The sequence below is a fragment of the Struthio camelus genome, chromosome 1, assembly GCF_040807025.1.
Source record: "Struthio camelus isolate bStrCam1 chromosome 1, bStrCam1.hap1, whole genome shotgun sequence".
Taxonomy (NCBI): Eukaryota; Metazoa; Chordata; class Aves; order Struthioniformes; family Struthionidae; genus Struthio; species Struthio camelus.
Window position 1 is genome coordinate 101,052,066 of NC_090942.1, and position 25,407 is coordinate 101,077,472.

The following is a 25,407-nucleotide window of genomic DNA, read 5'->3' on the forward strand; positions in this document are numbered from 1 at the left end:
AAGGATTTTGTGTGGGTCTTTGTAGGTCTGAGATATGATGTTCTTTCTGGAAACAGAGCAGAAATTTATTTAGAGGTACCTCCTTCTTCTGTGATGAAATCAAACCTCTGCACTAAGGAATCCAGTCTGCTTGAAAAGTCCATTCCAAATACTTAAAATGCTGTGTTTAGAAAGAAGAGAAATACCTGCAGAATTGAGAAATATGTGCACGTGTGTTTGTTTTCCACCTCTTATTCACATCCAGCTTTTTAACAAAGCTCTGTTCAGTCTTGATGTTCTGTTCACCTTCTAGAATTATGCCTAAATCGACATACAATACATTTTGACAAAGTATTGTTATATTAGCATTTCTTTTGATATTTTTTAGGTCCACTGCTAGGTGATTGACCTAAAAGTCTAGTAGGGGAGGGATGGGGAAGGGAACCAACTTCAAAGGTAGAGAATTTTTTACTTTACCCGTAGATAGTGCCTTTTGGGAGGGCAGAGGGAGGGAAAGGGATGGTAACGGTTCGATTCTGCAGAAAGTGTGATAGTAGCTAGAAATGTATTTGTCAAGTTGGTCTTACCATATTTCTGTCAGAGATCAGTACAGAAGTCTCTCTCATTTGAAAATTCCATGTAGCCTTGTTACTGTTGTTTCTAAGGTACATAAAAGCTATATTACTAGGAATTATGAGCTAATAATATTTAAGACGGACAAAACTGATCAAGCGTTGTCTGTAGCCATTAATTTATCTTAATTCTTCTTCCACAGAAGCAGTGGGTGGTAGCTGTGTTGAGGGGTTGTTTGAACAGCCATCTTAATCTATTGTACTTGAATTGAAGAAAGCGAAAGTGGATGAACTATAATACTCAGTTGTGCAAGAATGTTTTATGTATTAAATAAGTATTAAGGGGCTAATTCTTTCGTACAGCGGTATATGGTTCCCTTGTCACTGGTAGTAATTATGACTGAATTCTATTATGAAAGCTTCGTTGTGCGCTTGCTAAACTTTAGAACAGACTACAGTAGCGATGGACACAGCCACATTGTCTCGTTGTTGCAGGAGACACTAGGACGCAAGCAACAAGAGGTGAAAAGGAGAGTCAAACAATTTTCCCATTCAGCCCTTCTTCCCCCGCTGCGTCTGCAGCAGTAACATCTCCTCATTTGTGCTGCTTTGCACTGAGCAAAAGAATTTGGTTGTGTTACTGCCATGATGGGACCCTAGAGCGATTTGTGTGCCCATTAATCAGAGATAAAAATAAACCTTTGAGATTGGCAAGTCAGAATGATTGGCTTTTTGTATTCCCTTTCGCCTTTCGGAGGATCTCGGTCTTTGAAGGCTCTAAGCACAGTTCTGAGCCCTCCCTCTTTACACTGACATAAAATTTCAATTTGATTTTGAGCTTTTACCCAACTAGACCCTTCAGGGAGGAAGCTTTTGCTGAACTGCAAATGCCCTCATGGGAATGCGCTGATGAGAGCGCGTATGCAGTGAAAGCTTTCCTGTAGCCATTTTACCTGTGATCTCAGTGGCTCTAAAGCTCCTTAGGTTGGGATTAGCTGTTTAGTGATTTGGAAAAAATGGGGGGGGGGGGGGGGGGGGGTAAAGCCAGGTAAGTCAGTTAACGTTTCACAGAGATTTTCTTTTTTGCATGTTATTTAAATAATGGCCAAGCACAGGAATGCCTATCTTTCTGGAGAAGCTGCTCTTCAAACAGGCACTGGTACCTCCCGGTTATGCAGGAGCATAAAGCTTTTTAACTTTGTTTTTTGCTGTGAATGGTATCTCAGTTCTGAATGCTCATTTACATTACTTTTAGGCAACTGTTCTGTCTCTCAAATCCTTCCTGCTTCAGTTTGATCAAAGTCAGCATTTGAGGGACAGCGCTGTTGCTGTGGGCTCTTACAGACAGGCTGTTGTCTCTCGTCTGAGAGGTGATTGCATTTCACAGGCTCTCTGTGTCCCTGCAAGAAAAGTGCCTTATTGATAGATTGCTCCAACGTCAGCCGCTTGACATTATCCCCCTCTCCGTGGGAGGAAGTATTGCAAAGTAGGTTGAGCTCTGCCTTGTGGTTGTTTTCCATTTCAGGCCTGCATACTGCTCACCTGCCAGGCTTTACTGGCTCTCCGCTCTGTTGTGGCAGCAAACATGGGAGCGACAAGAAATATTACTTCGGAACAAATGGATGCCACAGCTTTCTGGCTGGGTGAATCACTTCCTTTTCATTTTAGAGCAGGCCATATTTAGTAGCCCTGGTGTCTCAGTACAGCTCCTGGGTGACTGGCCTAATCTCCATGTGTAGGAGGTCTGATGCTACTCCCAAAGATCTGGCTGGCTTGCGTATGTGCTTCACGGAGCATGCACCTCGGGAAATCCCTGCCTGCTCTTGAGGAATTCCTGGTGAAGAAGGCAGTTACTGCTAGGCCATATTCATTTTCCTGGAGGATGCGTGTGGCTGTGGGCAGACCTGCTCTGGAGGTTGGTTGTCAAGCAGCGCAGAGTGCCTGTCACCCCGGAAGGCTGCTGTTACCATAAGAAACTCTTTGTCTCCTGCAGTTCATGAGCCAGCAATTTTAAATATGGGAGCGTTTCACTGGAGTGAGGGAATTGTCTTTAAGGTTTCGGGGAGGTGACTGCAGCGGTGGCCGGTGCCTAGCTGAATTATTTGTTTGCTTGTTAGTTCTGCCTCTGCAGCTGCTGAAGGCTGAAAGGAGTACCGCAGTGGTAAATGCCATACTGTAACTTAAATTCAAGGACTGGTGGCTTGCTGTTTGATCCACATGAGTTTCATTAAAAGCTTGATCCAAAACACCTGTTGTGCCCAACCTTGGCGAGTTTATTTGAAAATGTACGACATGATCATTTTATTAAAAAAAAAAAAAAAAAAATATATATATATATATATATTAACCTGCAGTAGTGTTCGAACTCCTGGCTTTTTTCAGCAGTTATATTCAAGATGAAGCATATTAGAAAATAAAAGGATTGATCATTTCCTAAACCATTTCTCATTCCCTAAAGATTTTTGTAGAATCAGGAGTCAATTCACTCAAGCTTTGTAAGTTTTTACCTTCCAAGTTCAGGCAGTTGTAAGATAATTGTACTGATTTGGTTTGAGCTGGTAAGTTGATGTTACCTCGTGTTCAGACCAGACAAAAAACATCCAAATGGAAAAAACAACCAAAGACTGCAGAGGCTTGTGGGGTTGTCACACTTATAACGATTCTCAAAACTCCCTAATAGTTGCATTTGATCATCCCACTTATATTTTTTAAATGTTGAATACTTTTTAAAAATACTTCACATCTTAATTACATCTTTGAAATACTGTGGATCAGCTATTTTTCATGGTTAGATTAAATTTTTTATGCTTACTGTTTTTTTTTTTAAAAAAAAAACACCACCACCAACAAAAACGTTGGCAATTTGTTCAGCAGTTCAGTTTCCTTCCACATCATAAAATCAGGGGTCCAGAAGGAACCCAGAGTGGTCAGTGTGCCCAGGGCAAAATGGGCGATCTCTGCGTAATTCCCGTCGAGTGTTTGTCTAGCCTGTTCTTACAAGACCTCTATCAATAGAAATGTCATAGGCTCCCCAGGCAGTCTGCTCTCCTGTTCCTGTACTGTTCCTCTGGTAGCTTTTCGCAGTGCTTAGCCTCCTTTCTCCTTGCTGTGAGCGGAGCCCACCCACTTGTAGTGCGCATCATGGATGTGGAAAACAGATTATTTGCTAACCTCTTTTTATGTATTTAAAGTCTCTTATTTTGCCTTTGTCAGGCTAAGTGATGCTGGTTTGTTCAGAGCTTTTTCTTCCTTTTTCCTTTTTTTGTTTTCCTTTTTTCTTTGTTTGCTTTCTTTTTCCCTTTTTCCTTTTTTTCCTGTTTTTGCTCTCCTTTCCTTATGACCTTTCTTCAGAGTATATTTTTTAGACTAGAACTATCTATTTTGCTACAATGAGGTTTTAACAAGTAGTTTGCCCTACTGACAGCAAGCACTTGCTAGCACTATAACCATGATACGCTTATCTTTGTTTCCCAGTACCATAGCTGATGCAATACTCCCGAGTTTGGTTTACATACTAAATGTGAAGTAGGATGTTACTTGAAATGCTCACTTGGCTTAGACCCAGTTGGCTGTATTTGTTCTCTGGCTGAGGCCTAAGAAAAGCCCATAGTCAAGATCGGTGCTCGGTTTTTGTCTCTTAAATCCCTAGTCAGTTTTGAAAATTCTCTTGTGCAGGTGGGAAGTGTTCTTCTTATGTTATGCTTAAACCTCATAGAAAGAGTCATATTCATTGCAGTAGCCTTTAAAATACAGTTATCTGAAGTGGTGACAGACAGGCACATCAATGCAGACTGTTCCTTGCACAGAAAAGGCACATTTTCCCAAGCGATGAATAAAAGTAGTATGAGATTTTGTTGTTCTGGCCTGTGCATTTGCTGTCAGTATGCAGTTTCCATTTTAAAAGCAGATTTGGAGAGATACAGCTCTTAAAATGCCCTCACAACCATTCTGACTGATTCTTGAGAATTCTTGAGAATTACTATAGCAGTATTAACCAAAAGCAAAACTAAGGGATATCCGCCTAAAAGCACAAGTGAATAATAATAACACATTTATCCTGCCCCCTCCCTTTTTTTAAAGATTGAATCATCTTGATATCAAAATGATGGTGGGTACAATTGTTCAGCGTAAACATAAAGGGCTTTTCATACTTGGAAAACGCAGTTGATTTCCTTGCTTAAGAAAGCCCAAAGAACATCTTTATTTTTTGTGTACGTGTGAACAATCAGGGAAAGAATAAAACTGAGGTTTAAAATCCCTTTAATTTTGTCACATCTTGCTTTTATTCCCCCTTGGTACGCACAGAAGAGATTCACTTAAGAGAAAATTCAAAAAGTGCTCTTGGCTTTGGTGGTGGTCTTGGGTTTGGTTTTTCTGCATTAAGGGAACAAAGGAAGGAAGCAGCTCAGAACTGAGCTTAAGAGAATAAGGAATAGTTTAAAAATCATTTACGAAGGTGGAGGAGTGCGTCCCTAACAATTAAGGGAGACTCGTTGCTGTGTTGTTAGTTACACGTGGTGCCAGTCTCTGCCAAACCGCTGCTAGCAAGCAGAACTCCATTTAGGCTCAGCATGTCCCCCATTAAACCATCACATCTGTGAAAGTTAGAAAGCTCATTAATGGCTCTCTGCTGTGAAGCAGTAAAGAATACGTTCACTAACTGGTCAGTAATTAGTACCAGCTAGTTCTTGTCCTCCATTATAGAATTATTTTAGTTCTGTTATTCGAGAGCTAAAAGAAGCTTATTTTAAAAAAACACTTTTGTTTTCATTTATGTGTATTTTATTACTAGCAATCTCCTCTTTCTTTTCCTTGAAGCTTAAAATGCCTCTTCAGCCTACTAGGAACTGTGAGAAAGCTAACTCGTTTCCTCATCTCCTGCTTCTTTGTTGAAATAGCTCATTTCATTGACTCAGTGGACCCCAGAACACCAAAGCATTGGTATACAGTAGTTCAGTCCTCTTGTCACTCTTTGGCAGAAGGTGATTTCAAATCCACTTGAAATTTTCCCTTTTTTTCCTTTGCATTAGCAATCTGCATGGATGTAGCTGAGGGCCCAGCTGGAATCCAAAGAAAGTGATTTTAAGGGAATAGGAAAACAGAAATTCATTTCCACTGTCCTAATGGAAACAAGACAAGTGCTACTACCATTCAGACGTCCTTTCACAGAAAACCTTCCAATAGGGACTCCGTCGTATTTACAATTCAAATCTCCAGGGTTCTGCTTTCGCAGGTCTAGGATTTCTTACAGTTAGCCTATATTACAAGCAATGCCCTGCTGTGCCTTCGTTACTTTTGAAGACCTTTGTAAAGATGTGTTTGTGGAGTGAGCATGAGGACGTAGCTTGGGGAGCGCCTGGGGAGTGCAGCTTGTTCAGCGCTAGCAGAGTATTCCAAGTGACGAATCCTCGGGCAAGTGGCGGGTAGTCCCCAAACCAGAAGAAGTGAGTCTGCTATCTACATCAGGTTTTGCAAATCACAGACGAAAACAGGAGGAAAGCAAAATTTCATGTCAGTGAAGATAACAATACTGTTGTCATTAATGGACATTTAAAAAAGGAAGACTCGCATGCAATTGCATATTTGAATTCAAAGCATATGTCATAAAAAGCTAAGAACAGTGATTCTTAGACTGATGTTTTCAGGACCAGAAATGAGATAATATAGCCAGCAGAAAAAAGCTGAAGAAAGTGTTGTTGAAATATTTTTATTAGTGTAATGTCTCTGTCACGTTTTATCTGTATCTGCACTAAAGGTATGTGTTAGACCTCACCCTAAGGGTATCTGTTGTTGTCAATGGATTATGAGTATCAGTCTTGACAAGCATCCTCTGGTGATGTTGTAAAGCATATGTGGCTTATTTTAAGCAAAGCTTTCCATACGTTTGCCTTTGCCTTGTTGGAATACTCCTCCTTTTTCCCTCCTCCCTTTCACTTTCTTATCATGCTTCTGCTGAAAAATATCCTGTAAAATCTGTTAGTTGTTTTTAATTGTTTTTCCTGTTACTAACTTCCAAACACATTTCATCTGTCCTCAAAAGATATGTGATACCTTTACTGATGCTATAGAAGAAAGCACATTTTTTCTGTTATGCTACATAAATTGCAGCTATTGCAAACATTGCAATTTGGGTGCTTTGTGTATTTTGTACTTTTAAACCTCAAGTCCTGCAATCCTGCCCATGACTTGTCCGGTGACTTTCGCTGGAACAATTTCATTACCAAACGAAACACAGGCTTCAGTTCTTGTGGGGTCCAGATCCAACTCTTCTTTCAAACTCTCGATGGTAGGGCTGCTTGCCTGCGCTTGGGGAGAGTGGGAAAGAAAGAGTTGATGTTTTTGCCTGCTTCTCTCTGCCAGCTCCCCTTCCCCCACACAAAGTAAGTAATTGACATGCTATTGATGATATGTCAAGGGAAAGATTAAAATAAATAAAATCTGGAGGTTCCACTAAATGGATTCCATTGACATTTTGCCGTTCAACAAGTAATTTATGCTAGTATAACTTCCGCTGTCATTTAATCATATCTGCATTCACTTGAGCAGTAAATGTATCTTGTCTAAAGTAGTTATGCTGTGTCTTGCCAAGATCTTCCATACAAAAAATAAATGAAATTATGTTTTGCCTTTGGTGGGCTTTTCAGAGGGGACAGCTCCTCTCATAATTAACTAATTGTATGTGAACACAGCAAGAGTTATGGCAGAAATGCCCATGAAGTATAGGGACAGTGATATGGAAGAAGCAATCCAAAAGGAAAAAAAGTTCATTATAGTACCCCAGTTTCTGTTTTTAGGAGAAAAAGACCCATGAAATTTAGTAGAGAATTAGAATATTTTTCAGAATGCCTTCTCAATCCTTCATTTGACTGTAAGAGACATCAGCAAAAACTGAACAACAGAAAACTTCTCTGAAATGCTTAGGTCAAAACTCAGGAGAAGCTGAATAGGCAAAAGCAGGAAAAAATATATAAATAAGCTACTTCAGTCCCTGTTCCATAATACTTTTGCTCTTCAAATTCATGTTATGAATTACATCCTATTTTATAGGACAGCAGAGGGGGCCTGGAGGATAGGCTTGGCATACTTAAGGGGAGGATTTCTTTTTGGCTTCCAGATCATGCTGTAAAAGTGAAGTTTGAAGTCAGTCTCTGGCCTCAGTTCTTCTCTCGCTGGAGCTAAATTAGCAGGATTTTTGCAGTTAAGTGATGCAGACTGAGGCCATTGCAGAGATTTGCTCCAAACCTGAAGGAAAGAGAGACTGTATGTCTTTCTCTAATAAATTGTGCCTGTGTAACGGCCAAGCTTTGACTTACTCTGTGTCTTAGATCTCCAAAGGGTTTGTTCTGCTGATAGGGTGAGCCACCTTGCAAAAAGGCTCTTTATAGTTGAACTGTTGCTTCAATATGACCACAAAGGTAAGATAGATCACTACTTGAGAAAGCAACCTAATTAGCGTAACTGAATTCCAGGAGCTGAGTATACGTTTCTTCTCCTTCGCTAATGTGCAGTGAGCATTGGTTAATTTATTTTAGAGGGTAATTGGATGTTCAGTATCTGGCCTACATGCATGGAAAACAAAAATAATTATTTGTAAGCTAAGTGCTAATAAAGAGAAATAATGCATTGAGAAACCCTTATGGATTTGAAAGGTGGCCCCCGTTTAGGTTCTGTTTTCACTTGCCTTGTTCAGCATGGAGTGTAGGCAGGTTCTCAAAGATAATAGGGAATACGTGTAAAATACGCCGTGGGATTACTTAAGTTCTGGGAAAATTTATCTTGCTCATCTGTAGAAGGGCAGGGAGCAGAAAGCTGCCAGATAAAGATGATTCTGTTGCTGAAATAGCTTTGAGACTTCAGCTGTGCTTTTTAAAGGAGGGTCGTGGAGGCACTCTTCAAGCGTTAATTTAGGTTCACACTCGTACCCTAACAAGGGAGAAGGCTATCAGTAATATTCATTTTGCATATAAATGACTGTAGGCAGAAACCATACAGTTAGCTCTCCTAAATAAGTCAGTTATAAGGTCTGGAGCAGCACTCTTCCACTTACAGCACCTGTATCCTGCTCAGAAATAGGCCACATACTTTTTTGACAACAATGATAGAATAGTGTCATGTAACAAACTCCAACCTGAATATTCCCTGCTACCCCTAGAAGCTAAAGTTCCTGTTAGAACAGCAGCTCAATTACGTTGTTGGTTTCTGTCAGAAAATACACAGACTCGTAAAGGTAAATGGTGGTGTAGCATTTTAGAAAAAGACACAGATGGGAAAGGCTGTGCAGGTATGGTACATGACAGAGTTCACTGTTGGATAGAAGCACTTTCCGTCTTGCATTTCTTGATACTGGATTGCTGCTTGATTTTTTCAGATTTTAACTCTGGCTTGAAAAGAACGTTGTTTGTTGCTGTGCATTTAATTTCCAGTGCATTTATTGGATCCTCTTTGCAGAAAAAGATTCAGGTGGAATGGTGCATGATTATATGCCATATAATACCCGCTAAAAGGACAAGTATTGGTTACAGAAAATGAGCAGAGGAGTTGTTGCCCTGAAATCAAAGTTTGAATGTGCTTCATATAAAAGCAATATGATGGGAGCTGCAAAGTGTGGAGCTTAATAGAAAGCTGCTGTTGAGTCACACGGCATCCTTAACTGTTGGGGGCCAGGTACTACTGGTGAGTAGGGAGGAACTAACAAAATCCAACACGCTTAGAGGAAAATGGCATTTTGAAATGTTTGCAGGTTAAAATTTCTGAATTAGCTTCCTTCAGGGTTGAGTTATTTTCTCCAGGGAGGAACGTGTCTCAAGTTCCCTGAGCTTTCTGTGCTGTTTGAGTCGATGGGTTAAGCTGCTGCTTTCACACGTTTCAGGAGCAAACAAGGGCACGTTGCCGTAATGTCGATCAATAAACCGACAAGAAACACACTGAGAAGAGATCAACAAAAAGCGGAAGGAGTAACTGCTAAATTGATGGAGTGTAGGGGAACGTGGCCTGAGCTGGGGAGGCTGTTGCTCCTGGACACTGCTAGTGAAACGGCACCAGTGAGGAGACTACCAGGATGGTGGCACCAGGGCTTGGGTGACCTGGGCAGTCGCGGGTGTGACAGCTTGCCCTTCCCCTGCTGCGAGCTGAAACATTAGCGCTGTAGCAGACGTTTTCCAGAAAGCAGCATCTAAAGTGCGATGCAGCCTTGAGCTGCTAGAAGGCTCAACCTCTTTTCCTATAGCTGAACCCAGTGCTCCTGAAAGCCAGCGACACGACTTTTGTTGGCTTCATTTCTGGGACCAGGACTTAGCCTGGTTTTTTTACTCTGCTGGCAGGAATTCCCTGCGAGACTTCATCGATTCCTGGCACGTTTATGAAGACCTAGTTGGCTTGCTGCTCTGCGAGTGCAGTTCTTTTTGATGTTTGCATTGTTTTCTTGGAAAGTTGGCTCTGTTGACTGTTAGGATTATCATTGGCATTACTGTGGGTGAACAGAAGGCTGCAGGTGAGCAGGGCTCCAGAAGCACTTGCTTCCTGTGGGCTTCAGTCCTCAGAGGTGTTGTGGGCTGAATTTCTTTGGCCCCTCAAATGCATGGTTCTTACCTGGATAGCAGATTTTTTTAAGCCATCCCTTAAATTGGATCTTACCATGTGATGGGTATGCATTTTGACTGAGCAGTAGTTCTGAAGTATTTTGGTGTGCGCGCGTGCACCCCCCCCCCACACACACACACGACAGGTGTGTAAATATTATTCATGTTTTGTGTGCACTTGATCCAGCAGATGGTTTGTTTTGTTAGTTGTACATGTGCTCTTACTTTTAAGTACTTCGGAAGCGTCAGGGTAACTGCTTCTGGTTTTTGCTTCAAATTTGTGTATTAAAATGCTCCTCTTGGGCAGAGAGATTTCCCTACTGCACTTTTTAACGGCACTCGGGAAATCCTAGCTCATAGCGTCATGGGATTCTGCATCAACGTTGCTATATGTAAATACGTGGTTAACAGAGGAGTGGCTGGTGAAATTTTCTGTTGCTAAGGAGAGGAATTTCCTGACTTCTTCTGTGGCAAAATATGAAATAGTATAGTGGACACAGGTGTGAGAGAACCATGGTGTCTCTCACTTACTTGACTAGTGAAGTGTGAGTGCTTTTGTGCTATAGATTGGATAGGAGCACATGTGAAAGCTGGATTAGCTAGTGTCCTTATTTTGTACTCTTAATCTGAATGTCACTAGTTGATCTGGGCATTACATGGAAATGTTAAAACAGGAAAAATATATGTCCATAATATGATCACCTAGCATGCTGCTATTGATAGAATAAACCTCTGTCTGTTACCTTGCCAAAAACTTCTCAGAGTCTTGTTTTAATCCACTGTATATTTGGCCCTGGTTTGTTAAGTATCCATACGATAGTTGTTTATGTTTAAGAGTTTGCTGTGAACATATGACTGTTTTTGCATGACAGGTCACAGTAATGAAAGGCAGTAGTAGGAACAAGGATCATTCGACAGAAGGAGAAGGAACTGGGAAGCGACCAAAAAGAAAGTGTCTTCAGTGGCATCCCCTGCTTGCCAAGAAACTCCTTGACTTTTCTGAAGAGGAGGAGGAAGAGGACGAAGAGGAAGATATTGACAAGGTAGACCCCATTGGATGCTTTGACTGTAGAAGGTTAACGGTGGGTCACGTTCTCCTGGGTATGTTTTTGTTTGTTTCTTGCTGTTCCCTTTTGTGAACAAATGCAGCCAATAAAAACAAGTGATGCTGTGCATACAAGGCTATAAATTATAGGACAATAGCAAACAATGCAAAAATGGGAATTATCAGTCACACTTTTAAAATCTGGGAAACCTTTCTTCCTTTTAGAGTTAGATTGTTAAGGGTTTGACCAAGTTGTTTTAATAACATGTTGCGCGTTTTGGTCTTGATGGCTCAACGAGGGTTTTTTAATCGTTTATTTTAGACATGATGTTAGCCTGTGCTTGATTTGTGCTTCTAGTGACCTATTGGACGTACCAGGGTAATGCTTTTTTGTTTTGTTTTGTTTTTTTAAGATCAAAGAAAGATTTAAAAATTAAAAAATAACAAAAACAAAGAGAGACAAAGCTGTCAGCATTTTCTACTATCTTTGCACATGAAATTCAACTTACCCTCCAGGATATTGGGAACACAGATAAAATAGTCTCTCTCGGGTTTGATGCTTGGCATTTGGGTATTGTTCAGCGACCCTGACCTTATCCTTCTTTCATAAGGACCCCACAGTGTGGCACCTCACAAATGTACAGTTAGGTTCGTCCTCTGTAACCGGAAGTGGGAATGGGAGGTGGTGGATTTTGGAGATGTGACGTTTCCATCCTGCAGATAATGTTCATGTCTGTATCTTCTTGATTCCTTGTGAAGGCAGGAAGTGAGAGGTCAGAGCTGAGGAGACTGCCTTGAGCCACATGCTGATAAGGAAGAGTGAACTTGACAAGGATAAGGAGTAACTAGAAGAAGCCCAATACTCTGACCGTTCTTTCTGCTGACCTTATGGGTCACTTCTCGCAATGTAGTATAAAATAGCAGTGTTGGGCTTACATAGGAAGAGGCTTCCCATCTCACGCAGTGTTACATGTCATAGAGTTGTAACTAGTCTTCTGTGGTTTGGCCCTTGCCAAAGTGATTTGCTGGTCTTTGAGCTGAGACACCTTATTTTGGCAGTGTATTCTGCTGAGAATTGCCCTCTGGAGCCAACTGGGTGCCTGCATGGTGGTTGTACTGCAGCACAGCCCACAAGCAGTGAAACGAATGGGAGGAGCTGGGAGAACAACTGTATCTACATGCTACCATTGCTGTGCATGTTGTAGTTGCAAGCTCACCTGATGGAGGTCCAAGGTAGTCCTGCCCATCTCATCCTACTAGGATGATTTCTAGCGTGTCTATGTGGGAGGATGTCCTCCTTTCAGCTCCTTTAGGACTGTTATTAGAGAACGGTCCTTGGCTTAGAATGGTCCTTGCTCCACTTGCAAGTCAGAGGTAAGTCTTGAAAAGAGCATGAATGAACCTTAGACCTTCAAATGAGGAGATTTAATGGAGAATTCTTGATCTTCTGGAAGAGATGGTTGGCATTTGGAGACCACTGTGTGTGTCCATGTATCTCCTCCTCATTCATACGCACACAAACCCTTTGTCTCCATGAGAAGCATGCATAAACTTGAGTTTACAGCCCTTCCCTTTTGGTTCTCTTAGGTGCAGCTTCTTGGCGCCGATGGTTTAGAGCAGGATGCTGATGAAACTGAAGATGACGAGTCCTCGGAGCAGCGAGCTCGCCGACCAATGAATGCATTTCTCTTGTTCTGCAAACGCCATCGCTCTCTCGTGCGACAGGAACACCCCCGTCTGGATAATCGTGGCGCAACCAAGATATTGGCAGATTGGTGGGCGGTTCTAGATCCGAAAGAAAAGCAGAAATACACTGACATGGCCAAGGAGGTATGTACTGTCTGCGTGATGTGTGGACATAAGTGGCATTCGTTACGAGTTAAGCTGTCTTTCTTTTCGTAGTATATTAAATGCTTTCTGTGGGGTCTTTCTGTTCTCTGGATTCCCCAGCTTCCCCACTAAAATTATGGTGCCCAGAGCTACTGTTGTCATTGCTCTGATTCTTTGGGTCTTTTGGATCAGCAAGCAAAGAAATTGGTCTATGTACAGAAAATGACCTGACTGTAGTGGTCTTCTGCACAAAACATACGCACCTTTTTCTTGTGGTGCAAGCACTAACACGTGGCTAGAGTATGTCCATGGAAAACACAGTAAGTAGTACAGTTTTTTATCAGTTGACTGTAGTGACACCTTAAGTTGTGCATTTGCTATTGATAATATAGGTTACTATATAGCATAGGGGGACCAAACCAAAAACATGATCAACAAATTTAATCCCTTTTTACCTTTGATAACTTCAGTGCTTGCTAAAGAATTTTAAAATTGCCGGTGTTTGTGAAGTACTCTTCCTAGGCATTGTTACCAGTTTCTGATACAGCAGCCTTTGGTGGGGCAGAGTCCAATCCCTGAGAGAGAGCGCAATGTACAGTCAAAGTCTCCTTTAACTGGGAACCGGGAAAATATTTCACAAAATACCTTTATCATCTTAAAATTTAGATGAGGCTTCTGGGGAAATAGCTTGCTCAGTAAGTTGGCCCAAGTAGAATGGGCTGAGATATAGATTACAGTAATTACCTGTATGATATAGATTTTGGGTAACCACTGAATTCAGCGTTAGAAAAATTAACGGAGGGCCAGGAAGAAGGAAGAACATAATTCACTCACTGACTAATGCTAGGGTACTACAAAAAAACATGGACAGCTGTGGAACAGATGGGGAAACCATTATCTCTACCTTTCCTATCACTTGAAGTTGTCGGCTACTGTTAACACATGTATATAAGGTTGGGGTATTCAGTGTGAGTGTGGAGAGGTGAACTAGAAAAACGAAGTGTTCTGCGTGGCAGGCCGTTTTTAAGCAGGGTCTGTAGTACCTCTGTAGTCCAGTGCTTATGGCACAGTCGTGAAGAATTTGAGTCTCAGCTTTGTCTAACCATTCCTGATTAATCCTGCTTTCCCACTTAAAAATTTGTTACTTTTAGAGTGACACTTCTTTAAATGTGTGGGGAAAAGGCAATGAGGAGATTCAGTACAGACAGAGAGAAAGGAAAGATGAAACTGCAGAAAACGTTTTTGGAGGAAACGAGCCTGATGTGACTCTTTTTCTTAGCCTTTTGTCTTGCTGAAGGAAACTTATTCGTTAAGGAGGAAAATAATAGCAGAACTTCTGTATCAAGTGACAGATCTGTAACTATTAATCATACTGTTGTAGAAATCTCTGTTCCTATAGTGATTTATTTATTTCCCTTGGCATGAAGAACAAGTTGCATTCTCAGTGTTAAAGAGAAACAATAAATAGCTGAGATTGTTAAAACTAATTCCAAGAATATGTAGAAGAGATATAGCATATAATTTTTATTCTTTAAACTGTTGCATAGTACGACAATAATTAGCAACTATAATATGCCATTAAACGTCTTTGGAGCTTCTTCACAGACAGGCCTGTTTTGTGTGTGTGGAGGGCTTGTTTGTTTAATGCTAATTTTTATACTTAGATTTACTGAGACTGTCAAAAGGATGTTAACATCAACTCCAGGGAGAGCCATATGTTGATAATTTGGCTTTTCCTAAGGAGAAGTAATTTAAAAGTCAAGGTGGTGGATGCCTTTGGTCGGGCGTGAAACTACTATTGTACTAGTAATCTTCTGTTTAAGTGCCGATGTATCTAAGCACATGGAGGTTTAAAATACAGCGGATGAGCTTTAGTTACTGAAATGCAGCTTTTCAGTGCCATTTTAGACTTCCAGGACACAGTGCATAGCCTGCAGTCACTGCCCTGGAAGGGCACGTGTCTCCTGCAGGCGCTGTGTCGTATCCGCTAGCCCCACAACGCCTCTTGTGTACCCTGAGCGTCTAAACCCAGAGATGGGAACGGCCCTCATGGAAGTGGTTCATGTTGCCATGGCATTACAGCCCTTGGTGTTGTCACGTCTTGAGAATGTTTTAAGTACTTGGAGGCAGAGTTTACAAAACCAGATAGCTCAGATGAAGCATCAAGTGAGCAGCTTGCAGTTTCTTCCCTGCTTAGTATCAGCAACAGATACTTCCTCTCAGCAGTCGTGCAAATCAAGGCTTTTGTTTATTTACTTACATATGTCTAGCTATAGGCAAATTCTCAAGATTTTTTAAGATAGTGAGGTGCCCAAGCACTCTGCCAAGTGGAATTAGGAGAAGTTTCCTAGTGGGTCTTGCCCTGATTCCCGATGAGAGGCTAATCAGGTATATTGGTCCTTTAGGCACTTCTGAAAATCCCATTATGTGCCTGTCTCCACCTTGGGATGCCTTAATATCTTAGAAAAAATGGCCCCATGCTGCCTGTATTTTAAGTCTTGTGGTTTATGTTCCTTATAGCAGGGCCTGCCCTTGAAACTTCACACTGCGCCTACAAAACTCAGTGCGAGTTTCTGCAAGTGTTTTTCTTCAGAAGCAGGTTTTTGTTTGCATCCTGCAGACCTCCTAGATCAACGTCACTTTTAAAGTTTTATCATACAGAGCATAAGCCCAACAGTTGATACAGCCTCCGAGTAGAACCACAAGTTCTCAAGCCATTTATTAGCATTTCACTTCACTGAGGAGAAAATGAATTCAGAAGACTCATAAATATGCTCCAGCGTTTTTAGTTACTACAGTAGTAGAGGCAGTGCTCATCTATTAATTCTTACAGGACTCTCGCTGCAAACTGCCCTAGTCAGGGGCTGGGGGTATACTCAGCTAGCTTGGAAAATATCCAGCAAGATTATTGTTGTTGAAGCCTTGTTTCCCTTGTTAGAAAACGCTTTGTTTTTAAAGACATCTTTGCATCAGCAATATCCAGGCAGTGGGAATTGTTTCCTGTAGAGAGCAGCCTGATAAATCCAGGCTGTTGCCATTCAGTGGCAGATCTGAACACTTCTCCCTGTGAGTGCTCTGCCAGCAATTTCGCAGATAAAGTCAGTTGGACTCGGAGCTTGCTATTGGCGCTTTTTTGGCAAGGGCTTCAAAGGAGGAGGAGACAAATGTTCTGTCTTCCCAGCTGCCGTCTGGCAAGTTTGCTGGCTGACGTATGGACCGTAGCATGTAATGTGAAACCTATGTCCTTCAGGAATGAAAAACAGAGTGTAGTATTTTCCTCCGCCCGCCCCCCCCCCCCCCAAATCTCTGGGATTCATGTGACTTTTAATAGAAAGTCAGTGGAATTTAAGCATGCATTTAAAGTTAAGCATGTGCTAACTGCTACCCTGAGGTATAACTTGAATTCACTCTGCGAGCTTCTGTTCCCATGACACTGGAGAAAGCAAATCTTTTTTATTTGGTGACGAAAGGAACTCGGGGAGTTACACTTAAGTGCAGCACCTCTTTTAACCTCAGCTCTGGTCACCCTGGTCTTTTCACGTAATGCATCCTTCCCCACGCGTTCACAAAATGGAAATGATGCATCAAACTGATCTCACAAACATTTATATTGCTTGGAATTGCAAGGCCTGGTCCTGCAGGATGGTCCTGAAGAGGCTGCCATGCCCTGCTCTGCATGGAAATGAAGATGATGTCTTTATATTTCAGGATAAACATGTTACTCTTTTTTTCTTTCTTTCTTTTTTTAAGTGACTTTAGAGACTTCCTTAGGCTGACTTTGTTAAATTGGCTTACGGCACAGCTGATTGAATGGAGGAAAACAGTAAGCTCCACAACTGCCTTTGGCTTTTTCCTATTAGTGGAGCCCATTTAAGTTATCTTCTCATGACCTGGCAATTAGAACCTATCTCTTCATTTTAGGCATTGGTCTAATAGACATGCAAATCAATATTGGAAGTCTTTCTGAAATTTGCATCAGGCCCCTGTATGCATTTTATGAAACCACTTCTTGGCCACTGTTTAACTTTTCAGACTTTTTTTTTTTTTCATGTAGCTCAAGTGCTGAAATTTTGAAAGAAGCCTGAAGGAGCCAAGAAGTTGTCTTCCCTGTATTTCCTCCCTCTGCTTTGGAGAGCATAGTTAATGTTAAATTCTTGGCTTTGCAGAGGAAAAATTCCATTAATACACCACCTCACTTGAACTGCTCTTGTAGGAAAGTGATTAAAAGCTTATCACCGCCTCGTCTTACAAATGGCATGCATTATGGTTCTCATTTGATGGGCAGCCCGTTGGATTGTCAAATTAATCCATGGAATAATTCAATTATTCGGAGCAGCAACGCTGATAGGAAGAGCTTACGTACTTCATTGCTGGAGATCCTGGGCTTTTAACTCTGTAGGCTGGAAACATGATTCATGAGTGGGCTGTTGCTTTAACAATGGAAGGCAAAGCTGTTGCTTTGTGGGTTTCCTTTCCACCTCTTCCCTGGTGCCCTCCCCTTCCCTTCCCTCTGTGAAGCTATTTTTGTGGTGTGCATTCACTGGTGAAATGAACTCCCAAACAAAACAGAGGAAAAGGGGGGAGGTGAGAGGTGTCACAGTCCTTAGTTTGCCCGTTTAATACCTATGCCCTGTTCAGAAAACACAGTGAGTAGATGGGTCGGCAGTCCCTACAGATTTTTATTATTTATAACCATTTCTATAAATACAGGGCTTCGCACAGCGGGTTCACACAGTGCTGTGCTTCTTGGAAAAGGAAGCATTTTTAGCCTTGCTGCAGTCTGGAAGTAGAAAGTAACTAACAGCAGATAGATTAAGGTGGAAATGAAAGTAAAAGAGATGCAGATGCGATGATGATCCGGCCACCAGGCATGCCAGCGCTTCCAAGTCAGAGGAGTGCTGACCTGGGAAAACACTGCAGTAACTCTATTAGAGGACAAGGTTTGCAGACTGCTATCTCCTGTATTCTTTGGTACCCACGGGATTTTTTTTTTCCCTGTGTATGTGTTTCTGCACACGCGTGTGTATGAAGCATATGTGTTTTTGTATAACAAAAGCCTGGGCGTGATGGCAGCTGGGAGCACGTGTAATCGCTGCCCTGCCCTGCAGTTCAGGATAAAACTGCTCTTTCAGCCATCTGCCTCTGCCAAGAACTACCTAATGAGTGAGAAGGTGTCCGGTTGCTTCTCCCAGCTGTGAGCAGGGTTTCTTCTTGGGAGCCTCCTGCAGAAAGGAGGGCTCTGAATCTATATCAGTTGTTGGACAAGCATCTGCAGCTGGAATGCAAATTCGGTCTTCCTTTGAATCTTCCCTTTGGTACCTTGCAGCGTAACAAATCCAAAATACTGAAACGCACTCTTTTTATTGCTACTGACATTCAGAGGTCTTTACTATCCAGTCAGCAACGTACTTGGAAAATGTCACTGGCAAGTTTTGAGGAAAAAAAAATAGATTCCCTTTCCCCCCTACCAAACTATGTAGAATCCAGAGGGATTTTTCCCCTCTGTGTTTAGTCTGGCTTAAGTTGTTTTGCTGCCTCATGCCAAGAATGTACCAAGCAACGAAGATGTGTGCTGTGTATGCTCAAGGCCAAAGAAAGTTTTAAATGGTCCCGGCTTGTTTTATTGCTGCCATGCAGCATGATAAATTTTGGAAGGAAGGCTGGGATGATGACCTCTCAGAAGTCACTGAAAATGAGATGATACTGGTAGCTGTTTATTTTCTAAGGAGTATGCAAGGTTTAGGAAAGAATATAACTCAAATATTCTAAAGTATACAAAATGAATGCAGGATAAGGAGCATTCTGCTAATTTATTGCCAAATGAATGTTTTCAGAAGCCAGAACACAAACAAAGATTGTACCTGCAAAAGAATGTAAATCTTCTGTGGCTCCTAGACAGGGAGCACCATACAAGCACTGGGGAGCAGTTTGCAGGATCAGGACTTAAGCCTGCTCTGGATGGAAAGCCTGTTCTTTCCACCCAGAAAAGGTGGAAGAGAAACCCTACTGTTTTAAATGCAACTTTTCTTACCTTAATATTTCTTCATGTTAGGTTGTTGGTGGTCAGACTGCAATACATCATTAAAACACTGTTAGAAAATCAAAATATTTAAAAATCAGATACTGAATTAAACCTTCTCACAAACAGTGCACTCCATTGCCCTACAGGTAGTAAAATACTCTGACTGGCCTGACTGATGATTTTCCTTTTCTTTTCTAGTACAAGGATGCATTTATGAAGGCAAATCCAGGGTACAAGTGGTGCCCTACAACAAACAAACCTGTGAAAACCCAGACGTCCACTGTTACAAACAGGAAAAAACTGTGGGCTTTTTCTTCAGACTCTGCAAAAGATTTACCAAGCCCCAGGAAAGTGGCAAAAAGTGAAGAAATGCCACAGCTTAACTTCGGAATGGCAGGTGAGATTTCCAGCCTTGTTTCTTGCACGGAGCATCCTGGTTTTTTCGAGGCTGTGGCTTGTAGATTGAATTGCAAGACCAATTTTCCTTATTACAGATGGTAATAGAGTGTAAATACCTTTCATGTCCCGAAATTAAGTTGCCAAGACTATTCTTAAGCCTGTACATAACAGATGTGTAACATTTTTCTCAGGACTGAGTTTAAGTGCGTGATTGCTTTTTAGGATTGGGTCCAGATATGTGGCATCTTTTAAAATGTAGCCGTTTGGGGTCCAGATTTGATTTATCTTTAGCTTAGGCTTATCTACTGTTAGAACTAGACATTTTCATTTTCTAGTCCAAGGACAGTGCTGACTGTGTGCATTCATTTTCCTGAAGCATCGTACTACGTTTAGCAACTTGCTGTATACAAAATAATTTATGGTTGTCTATAAAGTTGGAGGTATTGATGTTCCCGTAGATGAAAGTACCTTTTATATTTAAATCAAAATAAACATAATTTAATTTTCCCCCAAATTTACTCTTTCTCCCATTATGTGGGGGGAGAGGGGTTCCAACCTTTTAAATATTAAAAAAAAAAAGAAAGTCAGTGTAGTTGGAGAGCCTGTACTTGCTCAAAAGGCAGATTATCTCTCACTTTCACTGATGCGGCAGACATAGCAAACTATCACAATCATGACCCTGAAATACAGAGATATTAATGTGCTTAAACGTAGGCAGCTTAAAAAGCTGAGATGCAAGGTAGAAAGTAATTTTCTCTTCCCTCTCTGCCCTGTTCTTTCTTTTTTTCTTTTTTGTTTCTCATTTTATAAATTATTGATGTATTTGAAACTTTGTTGTATCCTACCTAGCTTATGGCAAGTGTGTGGCATATAAGACTTTTTCTGCCTAGAGGGTTCCTGAGCTAGAGTGTGGAAAATGTTTTTATGGAGCAAGTGTAAAAGGATAAAAAGGCTTGTATATGTTTTTTGCCAGTTTAGCGGTATGAAAATTCCTGTAATGAAATTCCTCCTGGGCATGAAGGAACTGTGAAATGTAATTCAAAATGAAGGTTTTCATGCTACAGAGTTATGATGCGTAGGAGACCGCTTCTGAAAATCACTAGTCTCTTCATCCCGTTCTGCTTTTGCTGTCAGAGCAATAACTTTAATGCTCCTTAAAGGTGTTTTGACTTGACGCAAGGAGCAAGTAGTAAGTCTTATTCTGCCCGGGTGCCATCCCCAGCTCTCCTGGGGCCCTGCCCAGCTGTGGACTTCCCTGTTACGGAGAGATCTCTGATCAACACCTGTAAGAGTGGAGGACAGAAACCTGAAAGCAAGCTCTCATCAGGTTCCACTTGGATATTTTTGTCACCCTTGATTTCTAGTCCGTTGCTTTATCCATAGAGCCGTTCATTTCAGAAGATGGCCCTGTTTCTGTTACTTACCAGCTTTTTACCGCAGACCGAGTCAATGAGTGTAGTAACGCTCAGGGGTCTCACTCCCGTCCTTATGCCGATGAAGGTCGGCTGTTTCACGAGTAAAGCAGTAGCCCGTAAAATAACAATAACTCCTGATAGAGAAGTTAGCAGCTTCTGAACTGCTGACTGTGACCAGTCCCCCATGCCAAATACGCTGCTATTTGGTCAGCTGTGCACCGGTCGATGGTAAATATGTTTTGTTGTGTTCTTTCCCCCCCTGCCCTGCACAATAACTCAGTTCAAGTCCTACTGTTCTGTCCAGCATAACCTCTTTTAAAGTCCAGGCTGCATATAGCTACTGAACTAAAAAGTAGCTGAACAACCGTAGAAACGCCTTTACTTTTGAAACGCCCCAAATATCTTGCATCTTCAAGGCAGGCAGCTTCCTTAGGACAGGGAATGCATCGTTCCAGAATCAGTCCAGGAAATCCATTTTACTTGTTAGCAATTGTAAACATTCTCTTAATTTTTTCTTATATGTTATATTTCATTTTGGAAAATTACATGTAGAGTAAAAATCTTCCTTTCCTTTCATAGAAGTATCACACAGGTCTTGCCTCTCCTTTATTTTTTGGCGTTCTAACAGTAACCATACCACTTTTTCTTTCAACTTTCTCATGTTGACCTATCATTTTATCAAGACCTGAGGTGTGGCACCGGCGCTGGGCTGCTGACCTGCAGAAGCACCAGCATCCTTGTTTGTCCAGCCTGGACATTGCAATTGAGCATGTTGTTTATGACATGGCTCACCTATGCTCTGTTGTAGGGCAGGAGGCAAAGACGACCACTGTTCTCAGGTTAACAAGTCCCTCGCAGCATCTCCTCTCACAGCTACAGAGCTAAGTGAGCCATAGTTTTCCTGTACCAGTGTGCAGGATTTCCAGTACTTTCACATTTCAGCATCAGCAGAAAACCAGCTGAGTCAAAAAAGCTTTTAGTCATGAAAATAAGGTGGAGGAAGACACCACATAGAACAGCCAATATCCCGATAGAGATACAGTTTTTGTTTTTAGAAAAAGCTTAATTCTAAACCCAGCCAAAACTTAGTTGAAACTGGTGCCTGCCAGCCTTCTTTTTGTTCAGTTCTTCCCCAGATCTTACTTTCCTCTGATATAAAAATTGCTATAACGTCAGCCAGCCAGCTGAGTTTCTGGCCAGTCTAATACTAACAAAAGATGTTGTTCCCAAGTAGCGAGGTGGTTGTAAGTTCAATCAGTATTACAAGCAGTTGAAAAAGTCACAAATCATCTCCCGTTCTGCACATCAAATATGTGTCTTATTTTCTCTTTACTGTTGATTTACCTGTAAACAACTTTAAAATAACACTTAGAATTCTAAATTATTCACACTCGTACGTTCTTAGTGCCATTAGAGAAACATAATTGTGCTTAGAAGATGCTATAAACATATGGCAGTGTTGGAATATATACATGTTGTTTTCCTTTATTTCGTAATTTGAAACCTTAGTGGGAGGATTTTTGTTTTTTGTCAAGATCAGAAATCTAAGTGCCAGCCCTCTGCTACAGCTGCAGCATAAGTGTTCTTGAGTTGTTTAAGCACCAAATTAAACTTTCACTTTCCACTAAGCTATCATTTTTTTCTTCCTCTTGATTTTTATTTTTAAATAAATGGTTTAAGTATCTGTTGAAACTTCACTTACTTTAAAAAAAAAAAAAAGAGAGAAATCCTAGCTTTATCCTGTAATTAAAAGCTACTTATTTGAAGGGGAGAAAACAGAGACCTATTTCACAAAGAAGACACTTAGAAGTGGGAGGGAAAATTTTCAAGCCATGAGCTGAGTGCTCTCCAGTTGGCAAAAAACTGAGGAGAAGGACCTAAAGATAACTGGTCAATCACAAGAAGGTTATGAGCCTTGAATATGTGGGCGTAGGAAGGTGCTATACTGCAGTATCAGGCAAAGTATTTCCAGAAACTATAGAAAAGAATGGATGCCACTGAACAGAGCACAGGTGAGAACTCATCCGGAGTGCCTGCGGATCTGATCGTTCATGTGCAAGCCAGAGGAGCTCCACCTGGAGTAACTATGGAGGAGAGCTACAGGAGTGATTAGGATGACTGGAGACAAATATGCATGGCAACTTCAGAAGATCTTGATTGGCTTTTTCTAGGTGTGGGTACCAGTACAAATGTGTACCACTGGACTCTGAGTAAATTTAAGCTGAAAGGTTAGAAGAAAGCTCTTAGTACTTAGAGGATTTAGGTTATGCAGCTGTCTTACAGTGGGACTGGATAAAGTAGAAAGCAACCAGCCAAACCCTAAATGTTTCCTATGGAGCTCAGTAAGCTTTTGATGGGCCTGGAGGTGTCTCATTCCTCCGAGTGAAATGCGTATTCAGTCATTTTCCTTCAAGGTACCTGTTCACTTTTCAATTGCTCTGACTTCCTCTTTTCTGAAGGACAGAACTGTTGCTAATCAAGTACTTTGAAGGTAAGAGTGCTGTTCTGACAGGATCATTTCACTTATGAATTGTGCTTAGTTATTTTCTGATCCTTCCCATCTTCTAGCTCTGTTTCTTCAGTCGCTTCTTGTTACTAGGTCCTACACTTTTGTTAGTGCATTGCCTCTTTGTGGAAGCATAGTAACTTTTGTTCCCTTTTTAAATTTAAAAAATAAAAAGTAAAAAAAAAACCCCACCTTTCTAACTGTTTATTACAATAAAGGGAAACATTAATTATAGCTGAACATTGGTTTTGAAGCCAGATACTGTCTAGGGAGTATAAGAAGACAGTGAGCTGCTCCTCTATCCTTGAGTTAGTGGATGAGCTGACACTCTCCCCAGAAATTCCTAGACACAGTTCATGAGTTGGAATGGGCCAGGGAAATTCCCAGTAGGCATTCTGGATGCAGCTATTGTATTAAAGAGGGTAACAAAATTTAACTAAATAGACAAGGGTGATTTGGCCAGTTGGCCTCCATTCCAGAGAGGTGGTCCTGGGCAAGTGTAGTTTATTGTTGTCAAGATAGTTTCTGTGTAGTTCAGTGAATGGAGATCTGGAAAGTGGAAAATGTGAGGGCAGGCTTAATGAGACCTGGCAAAGTTGCTTATCTTTTTGTACCTGGGTGTCTTTAGCAGTACAGCAAGGATAATGCTTTCCTTTCTCTCACGCCGTGCCTGCTGCGTGAGACGCCTGGGCCGCAGGTTGTCTCCTCCTCTCTCCACGGCACTTTGTTTAACTGGGAGCCTGCATTGCTTCCAAGGCACTCCCCCAAAATCAGACAATTAGTCTTCATAACGATGAAGAACAGCCAAGTATTTTGAGGTGTCTGGAAAAGCCACTCCATGAGTAATACCGTGTCAGCGTTCATTGCTTTCACTTTTTGTTGTCATTTTCAAAGCTGCTGAGGTGCAGGAGGGCTGGAGGCTGGAAACCATCAGAATCAAATACTTGGAGAAAGAACGTTTATGTCTCCGTTTTACTTTCTTCAAGTATGTATCGTACTGGCAAGGCAGCATGTAGGCAGGCAGATTGCCTGGCCAATGCCTGTGCTGTCCTGGCACAGTGAAGAAAGCGCTTCATACTTCAGAGCTGTCAGGCTAGCAGTCTTCACTACTAAATGCAGCTCTAAATTAAAGCTAAATGAAAACAGAAAATTTACTTCAAAACTTGATCACATCATTTTCTTCCATCCCTTTACTTGTTCAGCGGCTAAGGGAAGGGACTGCTCCCTTGGAAGAAGCATCCTTTGACTTATAAACATTTGTGATATTAGAGCATCTTTGTGTATATTTATGTATGAGATCATTACAGTTGCTGTTTTAAAGATATCGGTCTCTGTAGTACATAAAACCTTTGGCGGTAAAATTGTAAATCCACACAATGGGGTGTTAAGCACACAAATCCAATTAAATCCTTCAAACAGCTTTGAGAGCCTCTCCCAGAGGGTACAGAAATGGTTATTTGCGATTCTCTTGAATTGGCTTTTATGGCAGCTTGCTTAGAGTATCTGTGAGAAGGAGCCTTTTGGGGGTTTAGCACTGCAAATGATAGGTTCTTTCAGCAAACAAATGAATCAGCTAACTTGGTTTTACTCTTGAACAGATCCTACGCAAATGGGAGGCCTGAGTATGCTGCTTTTAGCAGGGGAACATGCCCTGACTGCACAAGAGGTAAGGAACTATCTTTTCTCCCTCACCGCAAGCCCTCAGTTACTAACAGCCCTGAAAAGAAGTATTTGACAAGCTGGAAATGAAGTTCAGTACGTATCTTAGGTAACCTCAGGTGCCACCCAGATGCGAGCCTCATATTCCAACCATGTATGTAGATGCTGGGCCTGGTTTTGACATCGCTTCTACATTAACTCCAGTGACCGATTAATGTATAATCAAACCATGCACGTCTGCTCGATGTAATGATACTATCACAGATAGGAGAGTTGGAATACAGTGACTGTTAAAAACAGGTGTTTTGCACACACAGCCACTCTGTGGTTCTCTTTTGAAATCTGGCCCTCCACATCGAAGAAATCGGCTTTCACCAAAAATGTAAAGCAAAATAATTTTCA

At 41.4% G+C, this 25,407-nt stretch overlaps 1 protein-coding gene across 31 annotated transcripts in view; it reads left to right on the forward strand.

Annotated features, from left to right (window-relative positions):
• Positions 1–25,407, forward strand: part of BBX (BBX high mobility group box domain containing) — a 159,826-nt gene that overhangs the window by 72,221 nt on the left and 62,198 nt on the right. For all 31 annotated transcript variants that reach the window (XM_068907914.1, XM_068907770.1, XM_068907990.1 and 28 more), the window contains 4 exons: positions 11,002–11,172; positions 12,762–13,004; positions 19,225–19,423; positions 24,945–25,012. In XM_068907914.1, coding sequence (XP_068764015.1) covers positions 11,011–11,172; positions 12,762–13,004; positions 19,225–19,423; positions 24,945–25,012 — 672 coding nt within the window. In that variant the 5' untranslated portion in view covers positions 11,002–11,010. The remainder of the gene's footprint in view (positions 1–11,001; positions 11,173–12,761; positions 13,005–19,224; positions 19,424–24,944; positions 25,013–25,407) is intronic.